This window comes from Glycine soja, chromosome 15 (genome assembly GCF_004193775.1).
Source record: "Glycine soja cultivar W05 chromosome 15, ASM419377v2, whole genome shotgun sequence".
NCBI classification, from domain to species: Eukaryota; Viridiplantae; Streptophyta; class Magnoliopsida; order Fabales; family Fabaceae; genus Glycine; species Glycine soja.
This window is the reverse complement of record NC_041016.1, coordinates 13,085,848-13,102,417: the sequence shown is the minus strand read 5'-3', so window position 1 is coordinate 13,102,417 and position 16,570 is coordinate 13,085,848. Positions and strand designations below refer to the sequence as shown.

Here is a 16,570-nt window from a genome sequence, read left to right as displayed (position 1 = left end):
TTGCTCTGTGTGACATATACGTGTGACAAATATGAGTAGTATATATAGAGCAAGACTTTGGTATTGTGATTATGTTATTTGGCTTGGACAAAACGTGGGACGCACAAAATAGAGCACACATGACATGCTAGCATGTTGCTTTGTTTTCTCTTTTTTGTTCACCGCAAAATCTAGCACGACTCTTCTTTAGTCAATCACTCTCCCATTATTTGTTATGCATAAGGAATGACAGAATAATTGACTAAGAGTAATTGTAGCAACACATTTTAATACAATTTTTCAAACACACTTTTTATGTAATATTGATTAAAAATATTAAGAATTATAAAATTAAGTAAACGTCGTTTTCTATTTAATAAATATTTTTTATAATTTTGTATTTAAAAAAATTAATTGGCATTAGGAAGTGCGTTAAAATAGTATAAGGCCAGCATTTCTCATTAATCGATCATTAATCATCATGAGTGTATTCTCCTTTAAACACATTAAATTGATTGTGCATTTGCTGTAATGGTTGACGTTGACTAGGGCACCAAGGGTTTCGTATTTCTTCTTGAGTTTTTCCTCTCTGATTTTCAAGGTAAAGTATATTTCTTAAAGTTGTCATTAAATATTAAGTAGAGATATAAGAATTATCAATGATGACTAGAAAAAAAAAACTAAAAGCCCAACTGTATTATTAAGCTTTCTTGTCAAAGAATGGTCACTATTTGGCACTTGCTATTTACACTCATGTCTGTTAAGTACACCCCTTCCTTCTCTTTATCTTTTTCATTAACTTTTATACTCTTTTATTTGTTAAAACACATTTGTAGAAATTAATTTCTGGAACAACATATATCAATTTAGGAAGGTAATTTCCAAAATTATGTTTTAACAAAATATACATAGTTCTAGAAATTACTTTCCAAAACAACATATAAGTCTCATGTTTGTTACTTTTTAAATTCTATTTTTTGACCTTTATTATTATTCGAATCCTAATTTTGAATAAACGTCCATGGTCGAATTCATCTATCATACAATGTACATGATACTTCATTTTTCTACATTGAAAATAAGAATAACAATAATTACAAATCAAAACTGTTGACACGCCATCATATGTCTCCTCATATTTCAGCCGTTGGAAATTTTAGATATGGGTTATTTGTCTCTTAAATCTCAATATTTAGCTTTGAAATAAGTTAACTAAGCATCCAATAATTAACAATTAGTGTGAATCCTAAAAGGAATGTACGTTCAATATTCATATTTTTTATAACAACCGAAAATTACTTTTCTAGAATTGATATATGTTGTTCCAAAAAGTAATTTGCAAAACTATGTTTTAACAAAATATACATATATAATTTCATAAAATACTTTCCAAAATTGATATATGTTCTACAAAATAGTTTTTGAAATTATGTATATTTTGTTAAAACATTTTCTCACCCAAAATTAATGTATGTTGTTTCAGAAAGCAATTTTGGAATTAGTGTAAAAGAGTATAATTGGCAATAAAAAGATATAATGAAGAGGGACATGCACTTAGCAAACATAGAGATGTAAATAGCAAGTGTCTGACTTTGTTGGCTTTGATCCATAATAATTTAACTCTTCTAGCAAAACTCCAAGGAGATGCAACATGATAATTGTTATATGAGGAATAATCAACTGAATAATTTTTTTTTCCATTATTGATTTTTTAAATTTAATTATTAAGATTAATTACTCACTACAATCATTAGATTTCAAAAAATAAATAATAAGAATGGAGAGTAACTCTTAAAGTAAGTTAATCTCTTACTGTTGTTATTTATATCTTCCTCTCTTAATAATATATCTTCTTTTATTTTTTATTTTTTAAAAAAAAACTTTTGCAACTTATACCTCCCTTGGATCTCGCTCTAACGTTTCTTCCCCGATTCTACCCTCTCTAACTATAGCAGATGATAAAGACGAAGGTTGAGCATGCACATGTGCCAATTACAAAGGACTTTTTTAGCAAAAAAAAAAAAAAAGAAGAAGAAGAAGAAACAAAAGGAGGTATATTATAAAAATGGGAAATTATGAATAACAACAGCCATGCAAAACATTGTAAGTAGTAAGGACCAATGAAAATATCGAATTACGAGAAATAATGGATGTCGATCTTCATGAGAGCACCTTTTTATAAGCTATTTCTACGAAGTTTGGTTTAATTTTTTGATAAAAAAAAAATAGTTAAATAAAAAAGTAATATACGTAGGCTCTACATGAGATCACTTTTTTTAGGCTCTTTCTATGGAGCACTTACATGATGATATTAACATGATTTCATGATGTCTTATTTGACACGCTTACGTAGTTCTTGATTTTACATGTGCAGTGATTTTAGTCCACAAATTTGATAATTGAGTAATTTTAGTCCCTCACTCAAAATTTATGTGATTTTAACTTCCAAAACTCCAATTTAGTGCATTGATGTTGTAGACAGCATGAGGAAAAATTAAAAAAGTGTTGCATTTAGATTTGAACTCGGGGTTAATTATGATTTTGGTTCCTCAAATATTAATCTATATTAGTTCAGTCATCCAAAAAATAATTTTATTGTATTTGTTCTTCAAGTTTTTAAAAGTTCTCCTTTTTAGGTCTTGTATTTAACTTTATTAATTTTCCAATTAAAAGTTTACAACAGTATGTGTTTCAACATTAACATTTTCATTTTCACAATTAACATTTACCGTACCTTAAAAGAATTGAAAATCCAAATTATAACTTTATTATTCTCAAATAAATACATACAATTAAACTCATATATTATCTCTATTGTTGGTGGAACCGATTCTAAGAACAAACCAACAAAGAATAAATTGATTGTAACTATTTGAATCACAACTACATTATCTATAATAGGTAAAGATAACTTACATTTTACAAAAAAAAAATAATGGAGTTAAATAAAGGGCTGAAAAGAGAAATTTTGAAAATTTTAGTGACCAATGCAATAAAATTATTTTTGGAGGACAAAAATCAATCAAAGTTAAGAATAGAGGACCAAAATCATATTTAACCCTTGAACTAATGTCCACCACTCTAATAGTCTTCATTAGACCACTAGCCCAACATCATTCTTTTTAATATATATGAAAGTTGATGTACAAAAAATAACAACCGCTACCTCTCTTCTTCTTTTGAAACATTTTGCCACCACCCATCCTTTGCCACCACTGGAGATGATTTATGGCAGTGGTGCACCCTCCGCACCACAAATCTCAATAGTTCCTCCACCGTCATTGGCAACTAGTTACCACCCACTACCTCCAAAAACATTGACGTTAGTTTGGTACCCACCAACCCTTCTCGGCTCCCCTCTCACCTTTATTCCCTAAATCTCATTTCCTCCATTCAAGAAATCCTCCTTTCTACACATGGATTCCAATCCCCCTAACCCTAAATTCAACAATGATTCGTATCGATCCTGTCTTACCCCATTGTTCTCGTGATTTCAATTTTTCGATTTTGAAATTTGTTGAAGCCCTTCTTTTAGGACCTCCATCCCCTGATGACTCCCTTTTCAACCATATCAACACACCTTCTCGTCACTGATGAGTATGTCGCTACCGCTTTTCCACCCCCTCCGCATTCATCACCCTATCAGAGTGTTGCTCCCAATTCGTGCCTCTGATACCACCCTAATCGTGTCGCGCTCTAAGGCGGCAGTAAAGGCACAAGATGTGTTCCCGCCACGCTAACCTCCACCACTGACGACGTGTTGGTCTCGTCAAATGGCTTCAACATCGATGATTCTAGGGCCATCTTTCTATGGGGCATCCACATAAGTGTGGAAGACATGAACAACACAATTAAAAGGTTTTTGATGAATTTCAAAGAAGCGCCTTCGTTGCAAGGTGATGATGATTATAGGTTGCCCTTGCACACCAAAGGGAAGTATGAGAAACTTATCAGACATGCTATTGAAGGAGATTCTCTTGATGTTAATGCATTGTGAACCCTTCAATCTCACCTTATTAAAGGACCACTTCTTATTTCCAATCTACACAAACACCACATAATCAATTGCCATCATTTTCTTTCTCACGCCACCATATTTCCAAATTACTAACACACTACCAACCAATTAAATAAAATATCCCTTTTCATTTACAACGTGACTTGGGAAAAGATATTTGGAAAAGAAGGGTGAGAGAAGAGTGCAGAAGGGTTAGTGAGTAACTACGATGTTTTGGTGGTGGTGGGTGGTAACCGACCACCAATGACTGTGGAAGACCTGTTGAAACTATGGTGCAGAGGGTGCACCATTATCGGAAATCATCTCTACGGCGGCGAACGATGACTAGTGACAAAGTAGTTGTAGAGAATAAGAGAGGTGGTAGTAAGGTGTGGTAGGATGCACCATAATATTATGAAATGAAATCAATCTAAAGACTATTATTTTATTTCAACGATACACAAGTTACATAGCTTATGCATCATAGCCTGTGCCGTGAAAGTTATGTTATATATAACTTAAAAGGTACCAATGGAGTATATTGATAATTTCCTTAGGAACTTTATTTTAAAGACCATTTTGTAAGCAATTATCTTAATATTTCAACACATTTAAGCTTGTTTGTCCTTATTTATAATTAAGTTTTTCATAAATTATAACAACTTTAAAATAGTTAAAATGTTTAATTTTTCATCTAATTTTAGTTATTTTGTATCAGAGCAAATCTCTCTCCTAGTACGATGTGGTTCAAGGATGAACTAGACAGAAGCTAGTAGGCATGTAACACCCTGATTGAATCACACCAGAATGAGAGGGATCCAAAGATTATGCATGTATGAGATTGTATAGTTAAGGAAGACTTAAATGAATTAATTGGTACTACCTATATCAATAAGATGCATCTACTTTTCAGTAGCCTATCACTTAAGAGTTCCACAGTTAAGCATGTTTGGCTTGGAGTAGTCATGTGATGGGTGACCTTTTGGGAATTTTTTCAAAAAAATGTGTGAGTGAGGACAAAGCACATTGAAAAGTCTTGTGTTTGTTTGTGGGGACAATCATTGATCCTCAAAGTAGGAAGAACTGATTTTCAAGGTCTCAAAAAGATGTACCCACGAAAGATTTTGACCAAGAAGGATGTTGAGTGAAGTGTCATCGTGTAAAGTGTCGTAGTGTGAGAGTTGCCAAGAAGTTAAAAATCAAGGATGTTACAATTTTGGTGTAGAAATAGATGAAGAAAGAAGATAGTTGGTGTTGGACCCAATTCAAGACCCTTTTAAAGGAATTTTTTTAGGCTGAAAGGGCCAAAATTTAAGCTTTGAAGACACTCAACACATCATGTTAGGCTTAGCGTATAATCACTTACAATAATTCTATTTGCATGCAGGCTTAGCATGACATGTTAAGCTTAATGCACAACCACTTGCAATAGTTTTATTTTACATGCATGCTTAGTGCGACATGTCAGGCTAAGCGCACAATTCATTATGCAAAAACAACAATGCAACACGTTTGACCTTATTTAAGCTCTAAGGATGTGAATTGAAGGAAATTTGGTTAAGGGAGTTGTCTAAGGTTAAGGGTAAAGGTTGGGAAGCTTTGTCCCTTGCTCTCATGGCTTCCTTACCATTTCTCATCATCTCTTTCATCTATTTTCTTCTTTTTTTCTTGTAGTTATGTAGTTAGATTTATCCATTTTGAGAGTTGATGTAACTGAATTCATCCTTATGTTTACATTTTGATTATTAATCTATGTTTATTATTCATTATTAAGTGTTTTCTTCTATGCATTAACGCTTGCTTTGACTTGATCACCCTTTGCTTGATGTTAGGGTTTGAATTGTCGTGGGGAAATATTTTGAACTTAGAAATGAATAGGAACACTTAATGAGTTTTGTGTCTAGAGATAGAACATGGCTTGTTAGTTATCTTTTAACTCTTGTTCTTAAAGCAAGTCACTTTGTTAGACTAGTTAAAAGATTGATAGTTTGGTCAAGGAGTTTAGATTCTTTTCATCCAAGGGATTGGGGTTTGAGTATTTTTGTGTGTTAATGATAATTAGTTTTTGAACTAGATGAGTGACATTTGTTTGCATAAGGGGGTGTTTAGTGAAATCAACCCCAACTCTTTTGTTCTTTGTTATTTTATCTCTTTTTATCGCACTTTAAGTGTTCATAAAAATTACCCAAAAAGAATTTTTTATTCTTTTGCTTTTGAACTTTATGTTTATTTAATTTTTTTCTATTTATATTATTGCAATCAAATTAAAAATATTGTTTCCGAAAATCATAATTAGTGAACATTATTATTTTATTAAATATTATGTAAGTCTTTATAGATACAACACTTAAACTTCTATTTTATATTATTAGTTAATTTGCACGATGCGGTTTGCTTGTTAAGGAACTAACATATATCTCACAAGGTTGAGCATTATATGAAGTTTTAATTTATAAACTTCCTGATACCTAAATAATATGATAATATAGAAATAGATAAATAAAAAGAAAATAAAGATACTATTTAGTCTAAAAAATCATCATTTTCGATTAAATTTGACACACATGTACATAAATTCAAGCCATAGTCATGGCATCAAAAAAATAATTTACTTATCTGTCCAACTTTTTGTTGGTAGATTTTTAGATATGGATGTAAATAAACAAAATCAAAGAATAAAAAACATTAGTTTTTTTTTAAAGTATATAGATGCTAACTATAGTACGTCTCTACCCGAAGTTGAGGCATTAGTAACAAAATTTAATGATGAAAAATGTTTTTTCGGTTTTGATACTAGTGTGGCAAAAAAATTAGTGACGAATTTTTAAAATTATTTATAAATTATTTTGTCTCTAATATTAATGTTTTATACTCATGAAGAAATAATTTTTAATTAATAATATCATTAATATATATAGTACTTTTAACATAATTTTTAATGCGTTTTTAACATAATTTTTAATAAAAATATGTATTGTTAATTTCTTAACTAATACAGTAATACTAGAATTACTTGGGACAACAGTAACCTTATTGAGCGGGCAAAACGAAAAAAGACAAGAGCATTTGGAGTAGCCAAAAGGGTTTACAGCAAGCGGTGTGCAACAGAAAGACGAAATGCTACAAAACGACATCTTGGTTTGGTAGATCAAACCATTAAGCTTGACAAGAAAACAATTCTATATAAGAATGTCAAAATAAACATATCATCCTCCTTTCATAGCCATGTATAAATTCCACGGTTTACTTTAATTTTCTACTATGTTTTAACCGTTGGTGATACGCGTTGCTTGAGGAATTGTACAAGACAAATGTTAACGATTGAAAGCTACAACCTACGTGGCTTACGTAGAGTATGACAAATTCTTTGTGGGGACTCCATTGACTTCAAGTGAAGAACTCCAAAATCACTATGCTCAAACACACAAGTTTTAAAAGGGAAATTGAACTGTTTACTTTCTCAATTAGTTTTTCTTCTTGTTCAATAAAAAACCAAGCAAGATCAACGAATATTTCCCTCTATCGGTTCACCCAACCACTTTACCTTCATGACTTCACGTATTCATCTTTCATCACTTGTATCACTCCCTGTCCACATCACATAACCTTAATGAATAGAGTAATGAATGATACATAAATTATTATTTATTTTAAATATTTATAAATATCTCTTATATTTTTTTTTCTCTTTCTCTTCTGGGTGCATGATAATATATTGGTCAAATATTTTTCTAATAAATATTTATTGGTTCATTCATTTAATTTCCTCCTTTTTTTTATACATTTCCCATGCATGCTCTTTTTAACCCCCAGTTTGACTTTCTCTGCATTCAGCTTATCGATCTCTTCCACATTTAATGTGTAAGCGTTATTGCCATAAATGGTAATTGGCTACTATTGTGGGTGACTGACACAGTTACATTTGCATCCTCATTTATAGTCATTCATAGATGATAGGCTAGACATGCTTTGTCAAACTATTCGTAGCTGATAATACCAACTCATCTTTCTCCAATGCATTTCATACCATGCATGATCATGATGAATTTCATCAACTTTTTTACACATACACTGTCACACATGCACTTTCAGAGATCATGTGAAATGATAGAAATAGTAGCATATAGCTTCCCCATGCAGTGTTATTCTCTCACATGAAACCTTTCTCTCTTCTGCTAAAACACACATTCTCACAATCCAAGAACAACCACCACCAACGCTTCCCCAACCTAAATTAATTTTCACTTGTCTTCATGCATGTTCTATTTATTAACAACAGTTTGAAACTACTAAAGGATTGAAAACTTGTAAGCAATCCTCACCCCTCACTCACTCACTCATTCACCCCCAAATGAAAGAAGAAACAATGAGAATTTCAACGCTTGCAATTGTGATCCTTTTGTTCTTTTCTTTTGCACTACTACTTTGTCATGGCAATGAGAGCACTATGAGAGTGCTTTTGGAAGTAAAAACATCGTTCACTGAAGACCCAGAAAATGTTCTAAGTGATTGGTCAGTGAACAACACAGATTACTGTAGTTGGAGAGGGGTGTCATGTGGGTCAAAATCCAAACCTTTGGATCATGATGACTCGGTGGTGGGACTCAACCTGTCCGAGTTATCACTCAGTGGGTCAATATCACCCTCACTCGGCCGTTTGAAAAACCTAATCCACCTTGATCTCTCTTCTAACCGCCTCAGTGGTCCCATTCCACCAACCCTCTCCAACCTCACTTCGTTGGAATCTCTCTTACTCCACTCTAACCAACTCACGGGTCACATCCCCACCGAGTTCGACTCGCTGATGAGTCTCCGAGTCCTGCGAATCGGTAACAACAAACTCACTGGCCCGATTCCCGCGTCATTTGGGTTTATGGTCAACCTCGAGTACATTGGCTTAGCCTCATGCAGACTCGCCGGTCCGATTCCGTCCGAACTCGGTCGACTCAGTTTGTTGCAATATCTGATTCTGCAGGAAAACGAGTTGACTGGGCGGATTCCGCCCGAATTGGGGTACTGCTGGAGCCTTCAAGTCTTCTCCGCCGCTGGCAACAGACTCAATGACTCGATCCCGAGTACACTGAGTCGACTCGATAAGCTTCAAACTCTCAACCTTGCCAACAACAGCTTAACCGGGTCGATTCCGAGTCAACTCGGCGAGCTAAGTCAACTTCGATATATGAATGTCATGGGGAACAAGCTCGAGGGTCGTATTCCACCTTCTTTGGCTCAATTGGGTAACCTTCAAAATCTTGACTTGTCAAGGAATTTGCTCAGTGGGGAAATTCCAGAGGAGTTAGGGAACATGGGTGAGTTGCAATACTTGGTTCTCTCTGAGAACAAACTTTCTGGGACAATTCCAAGAACCATATGTTCCAATGCTACAAGTTTGGAGAATTTAATGATGTCAGGTAGTGGAATTCATGGTGAGATACCAGCTGAGTTGGGTCGGTGCCACTCACTGAAGCAACTTGATTTGTCAAACAATTTTCTCAATGGGTCAATACCTATTGAGGTTTATGGGTTGTTGGGGCTAACTGATCTATTGCTTCAAACCAACACTTTGGTTGGTTCAATCTCTCCCTTCATAGGGAACCTCACTAACATGCAGACACTTGCATTGTTTCACAACAATTTGCAGGGTGATCTCCCCAGAGAGGTTGGGAGGCTTGGGAAATTGGAGATAATGTTTCTCTATGATAACATGTTGTCAGGGAAGATTCCTTTGGAGATTGGTAACTGTTCAAGCTTGCAAATGGTTGATTTGTTTGGAAACCATTTCAGTGGGAGAATTCCCTTGACTATTGGGAGGCTGAAAGAGTTGAATTTCTTTCACCTTAGGCAGAATGGGCTTGTGGGTGAGATTCCTGCCACACTTGGGAACTGTCACAAGCTGAGTGTGCTTGATTTGGCAGATAATAAGCTCTCAGGTAGCATTCCTTCTACATTTGGATTCCTCAGGGAGTTGAAGCAGTTCATGCTCTACAACAATTCTCTTGAAGGTAGTCTTCCTCACCAACTTGTAAATGTAGCAAACATGACCAGAGTGAACCTTTCAAACAACACACTGAATGGTAGTTTGGCTGCATTGTGTAGCTCTAGGTCTTTTCTTTCTTTTGATGTCACAGATAATGAATTTGATGGTGAAATACCCTTTCTCCTGGGAAATTCACCCTCCCTTGAGAGGCTGAGATTAGGTAACAACAAATTTTCTGGTGAAATTCCAAGGACATTGGGAAAAATCACTATGTTATCGTTGTTAGATCTCTCAAGAAATTCACTCACAGGACCAATACCAGATGAGCTTTCTTTGTGTAATAATCTGACTCACATTGATTTAAACAATAACCTTCTATCTGGACACATACCATCATGGCTTGGGAGTTTGCCTCAGTTGGGAGAGGTTAAGCTCTCCTTCAATCAATTTTCTGGTTCTGTTCCACTAGGCCTATTCAAACAACCCCAGTTGCTGGTCCTTTCCTTGAATAACAATTCTCTTAATGGAAGTCTCCCAGGTGATATTGGTGATCTTGCATCTCTTGGTATCCTCAGGCTCGACCATAATAATTTCTCTGGACCAATCCCTCGCTCAATTGGTAAATTGAGCAATCTTTATGAGATGCAGCTATCGAGGAATGGCTTTAGTGGTGAAATACCATTTGAGATTGGAAGTCTCCAAAATCTCCAAATCAGTTTGGACCTCAGTTACAATAATCTATCTGGTCATATCCCATCTACACTCGGCATGCTGTCAAAATTGGAAGTACTTGATCTTTCTCACAATCAACTCACTGGAGAAGTGCCTTCAATAGTGGGTGAAATGAGGAGCTTGGGGAAGCTTGACATTTCTTACAATAACCTTCAAGGCGCATTGGATAAGCAATTTTCCCGCTGGCCACACGAGGCGTTCGAAGGAAATCTTCTTTGTGGAGCCTCTCTTGTAAGCTGCAACAGTGGTGGTGATAAGCGAGCGGTCTTAAGCAACACATCAGTGGTTATAGTCTCTGCACTTTCAACTTTAGCTGCAATTGCTCTACTGATACTTGTAGTGATCATCTTCTTGAAAAACAAGCAAGAATTTTTCAGGAGAGGCAGTGAATTGAGTTTTGTGTTCTCCTCTTCATCACGAGCACAGAAGCGGACATTGATCCCCCTAACTGTGCCAGGAAAGCGAGATTTCAGGTGGGAAGATATCATGGATGCCACAAACAATCTAAGTGAAGAGTTCATAATTGGTTGTGGAGGTTCTGGGACAGTGTACAGAGTTGAATTTCCCACTGGAGAGACCGTGGCTGTCAAGAAGATTTCGTGGAAAAATGATTATCTGTTGCACAAAAGCTTTATAAGAGAACTTAAGACTTTAGGGAGGATCAAGCACAGGCATCTGGTGAAATTGTTAGGTTGTTGTAGCAATAGATTTAATGGAGGAGGTTGGAATCTGCTGATATATGAGTATATGGAGAATGGGAGTGTTTGGGATTGGCTACATGGGGAACCCCTCAAATTAAAGAGGAGACTTGATTGGGACACAAGGTTCAGAATTGCTGTGACATTAGCTCAGGGAGTGGAGTACCTCCATCATGATTGTGTGCCAAAGATCCTTCACAGGGACATCAAATCTAGCAACATATTGCTAGATTCCAACATGGAGTCACACTTGGGAGACTTTGGTCTAGCAAAAACACTCTTTGAGAATCATGAATCTATCACTGAGTCCAATTCTTGTTTTGCTGGGTCTTATGGCTACATTGCCCCAGGTAATTGATTCAGCATACCACTGACTTGAATTGTTCTTTACTATCTCTTTTTTACTTTGAAGAAACTTAGATACAATCCCTTAAATGTTTATGATGTTATTTTCTAATTAGGATTGGAGTTTCACTTTGTAATCTTATGTTGACCTTTAATGCAAATGTTTTTTACAATCAAATTAATTAGGTGAAACTCTAATTTTGATTCGAAAACAACATCAAAAACATCTAAGAAACTATATTATTTTAAGTTTTGTCCTTTTTTTTTTGTCAAAGCGTTAACTGAAATTTCTTATTTTTTAGAGTATGCATATTCAATGAAGGCAACAGAGAAAAGTGATATGTACAGCATGGGAATTGTGCTCATGGAACTTGTTAGTGGTAAGACACCGACAGACGCAGCTTTCAGAGCAGAGATGAACATGGTGAGATGGGTGGAGATGCACCTTGACATGCAAAGCACTGCAGGAGAGGAAGTGATAGATCCTAAAATGAAACCCCTTTTGCCTGGTGAAGAGTTTGCTGCATTCCAGGTTCTTGAGATAGCAATACAGTGCACAAAAACTGCACCACAGGAGAGGCCAACGGCACGGCAAGTGTGTGATCTTCTTCTGCATGTGTCCAACAACAAGAAGGTGGAGTTTGAGAAGACGAATCCGGATCATTACTAGTGATTTTAGTTCCAACAGATTGAAGATCAAAGGAAGGCATATTATATTTACTAGTTATTTTAAGCTTAAGAGTTGTATGTGAAATACTCGTTACTTTATATTAATCTGCATGTTTCCTTGCAAAACTAATCTGATATTGAGATTGTTGAATAGAAATGTGATTTGAAATTGCAAATATGTTCTATTCTTATAGCTAGTGCTAGGAATGATTCATAGGTAATGTTATCCTTGTGAGTTTGTGATGTAGGTCTCTCTCTCAAAAATGAAAAATAAAAAGTTAAAACTGAGACAATCATACGATTTCATAAAATGTTTTTATATATCGTATGTGTGTAGTATTTGACCTAACAATTTAAATATTAATAAATCTTTATGTCAAGTTTTCATTTACATCTGTTGCAAATATCTGTCCAACAATTTTAGTTGACCTTTAAATATTAAATAGTATATTTTTCCCATAAGTGATTAATCTTCAGGTGTAAAAAAAAAGTGATTAATTTTCAATAATTTTTTTCCTGAAGTATAAATTTCTGAATATACTTTTACTTATTTCACATTAGTTTATGAATGTTTACATTTTCTTATTAAATACCTTAAAGGTTAGTCAATTAAGAGAAATAATCTCAAAATAAAGTTGGCTTCATTCTGACTTAACTTTAAACATTAACTAAAAGGTTCAACCAAACTTATTAGATACAATATTCTGAAAACTTGTGAAAAGTCATTGGTTAATGAATTTTCCAACATATACTTTGTAAATTCGAGTTTTAAACTCTAAAAAAAATTCTTTAATAACCAAATATTTTATGCCAAAGGAATTTGATCAATAAGAGTTTTTATTGTTATGAGATAAATGCATAAGATTATTGACACAATATATATCGGACCAACACAATTCATTGAGGGTGTCTATTTCTTTTGATTGCGCAATGTAAACATTTTTCCGTACTTGACTTTGATTCATATGAATAAAAAAGGGAACTATTAACACTATTATTTTCAAAATTAGTTGTGAAAAGTCAAAACTATCCTTATCTCTACCCTTTCCTTCTTCCCCCTCCTCATCAGTGAATCATATTCTCTCTTCTTCTCACTCATCCTCTTCTACGCTTAACCCTTTACTCTCTCCCTTCATTTCCCTCTTCTATGCCCAACGCCCAAACTCCCCACCATTTCCCCTTCCCTCTTCTTCTTCTTCCCCTCACACTCTTCCTCCAACTCCTTTCCCCTTTGCATGCTATAAACCCATAAACATAAGAGCCTTTTTTTTTCATTTTTTTTGTGCACAACGAAAATATGATTTTGTTGTGTTTTTTAACCTAGAACACAAGGAATCCTATATCCGTTGTATTTTTTGTTTTAAAAAATACATAATGGAAATATAATTTTACTATGTTCTGGGTTTAGAAACATGACGGAATTGCACTTCCATTGTGTAGTTTTTCAAAACAAAAAAAATACAACATAAGTACAATTTTGTTAGGTTTTTGAGCCCAAGACACAACGAAATCATATTTCTATTAGTTTCTATTCATGAGTTAGTTTTATGTTGAATATTTACAAGGAAATAGCGTCTTACCTCCAATTTATAATTCTTTTGTAGGAATTGTACATATTTTTATGTTTAGTGTGATTTTGTAGAGTAGATACTCTCATTTTGTGAATTAATATTGAAATCACTTCAGTTTCAGGCCAAAAGAAGAGAAGGTTCAAGTAGCTGATGACTCGTTCAGTGAGGCAAATTCGCTCAGCGGGTGGCATCCGCTAAGTGAGGCATATAGCTCGCTTAGCGGGTTAAGAAACCCTAGAAGAGGATCGTTCATAGATGTGCTCGCCCAGCGCACAACCAGCCCGCCCAGCGAGGTCATTGTCCCTTCTCACACTTAGCGCGTCCAGCTCGCTAAGTCAAAATTCACTTACTCTCGCTTAACGAGCCAGTCTCGGTAAACCAGCCTTCGGAAGCTGAAAGGTCCAAGAGCCTTTAAAATACTGAAGTTGGCAGAAATAAGCATATAGAGAGTCTTTTTTATAGAGTTAGAGAGAGCAACAAAGGAAGCTGAAGCGACAGAAAGAGAGCAGCAGAGAGAGTTTAGGTTAGAGGAGTGAAGTTTAGGGTTTAGAGGTTGTAGGAGACATCCTCAACCAGCTTTTGCCATTTTCTTTTGCTCAAAACTCATCCTTTCTTGTATTGAGAGTATATTGCTTGTAATAGAAGGCTAAGCCTTTTTGTTGGGAAGTTCTGCTGAAACCTTGATGTAACACTCTTTCACTATCTATTTAATATTATTCTTATGTGTTCATTGCTTCTATCTATGTTTATTTTACATGCTTGTGACTTGATCACCCATTTGTATGTATAGTTAGGATTTTTAGCATTGGGAAATGCTTTAAAGCTTTAGAACTTGGTAGAGCAAGCTAGAGATCTGTATGTCCAGGAATGAAGTGCAGTGATCTAGTTCATATTTTGTTGTAGACTTAATGCAGCTCTTTTAGACTAAGTTTGTAGATAGATCAAGGACGAAGTTTAAAGAGAGCTAGGCTCATTCACTAGAAGGATCTTGGTTTAAGTAATTTCTCAGCATAAGAACACTAGGATAAAGTTAGATGGAGAAAAATACATTTTAACATCAAGAAAAATTCAATAGAACAACCCAACGCTTTTTACTTGACTATTTTCACTTCCAAAATTCTAGATATTTAGTTTATATTCAAATAGACTTTAGTACAGGATTCAACTTAACATTTACCTTGATTTTAATCCATACAAATGTTTACATACTAGATGTACCGTGTCTAAGTGAAACAAATTCCCTGAGAATACGATACTTGATCTTACTGTTTTATACTACTTGTGTGAATCGGTACACTTGCCGACGTATTCGAATAATTTCCGTTGTGATTTTTTTTTGTTTTGAAATACTCCATAACGAAAATATGAATCTGTTGTGTTATCAATATCTAATGAATAAATTAAATAATATAAAAACAAAAAAAAATTAACATAATGAAAATATAATTTTGTTGTGTTATTAATCAAATAACACAATAAAATCGTATTTCTGTTGTGGTTTGTAAAAAAGCGCAGATTTGCATTTTCGTTGTGTAGTATTTCAAAACAAAAAAAATACACAACAAAAATACAATTTTGTTATATCCTGAGTTCAAAAACACAACAAAAATACGATTTCGTTGTGTTTTTTAACCTAGGACATAACATAATCACATTTTCGTTGTGCTTTTTTTTGTTTTGAAATACTCTGTAATGGAAATGTGAATTTGTTGTGTTATCCATCCAATAACATAACATTATCGTATTTTCATTGTGTTGTTTTTAAAAAAACACAATGGAAATATGATTATGTTGTGTTATTTGACCTAGGACAACAAAAATACGATTTCGTTGTGTCTTTTAACCTAGGACATAACATAATCACATTTTCGTTGTGCTTTTTTTTGTTTTGAAATACTATGTAATGGAAATGTGAATTTGTTGTGTTATCCATCCAATAACACAACATTATCGTATTTTCATTGTGTTGTTTTTAAAAAAACCACAATGGAAATATGATTATGTTGTGTTATTTGATGAATAACACAATGGAATTACATTTTCGTTGTGTTAATATTTTTGTTTTTAAATTATTTAATTTTTTATTTTAATTGTTTAATTAATATTTTGTTGCTTTCTTTTCACATGGCTTGCACGAAGCATACTACTTGTGTCTCAAATGTTAAGGCATTGAGGCAACTTGTGACTGCATTAGCATGTCATGATACAGAGTTGGCTCAATGACAATAACCGCACGCAGAGCTATAACCACAAGCACCAAAGATACCATTTGTTGATCGTATCATCAGACCCCCATTTGGAGGAGACCCTATGGATTTGACTCTACTTCGATCCTATAAGGACCATATAGCTAGCCATGTATTGATCAGTCATCCTAGAGACAAACTAAAATTGGTCAGCCATGGTGGTAAGGTTATGGACTACCCTCCCAATGCGACGGTGAAGGGGTACATGGATAGGTCAGGGCTGAAGGGTCTTTATTAGGCGTGGTACATGTCCGCGAATAAAGGCATAATCAATAATCAATGCCTTTATTGAGAGATGACACAGTCAAACATCCTCCTTCCATATTCTAGTTAGAGAGATGACCATCACCCTCAAT

General features: G+C 34.5%; 1 protein-coding gene across 1 annotated transcript; it reads left to right on the top strand.

Annotated features, from left to right (window-relative positions):
- The first annotated feature begins 7,934 nt into the window (after positions 1 to 7,934).
- LOC114386697 (LRR receptor-like serine/threonine-protein kinase GSO1) lies at positions 7,935 to 12,590 on the top strand. The gene is made up of 2 exons (XM_028346735.1): positions 7,935 to 11,733; positions 12,031 to 12,590. Exons 1-2 carry the CDS (start codon positions 8,328 to 8,330, stop codon positions 12,396 to 12,398), a joined length of 3,774 nt encoding a protein of 1,257 aa, XP_028202536.1. The 5' UTR covers positions 7,935 to 8,327; the 3' UTR covers positions 12,399 to 12,590.
- Positions 12,591 to 16,570: the final 3,980 nt, after the last annotated feature.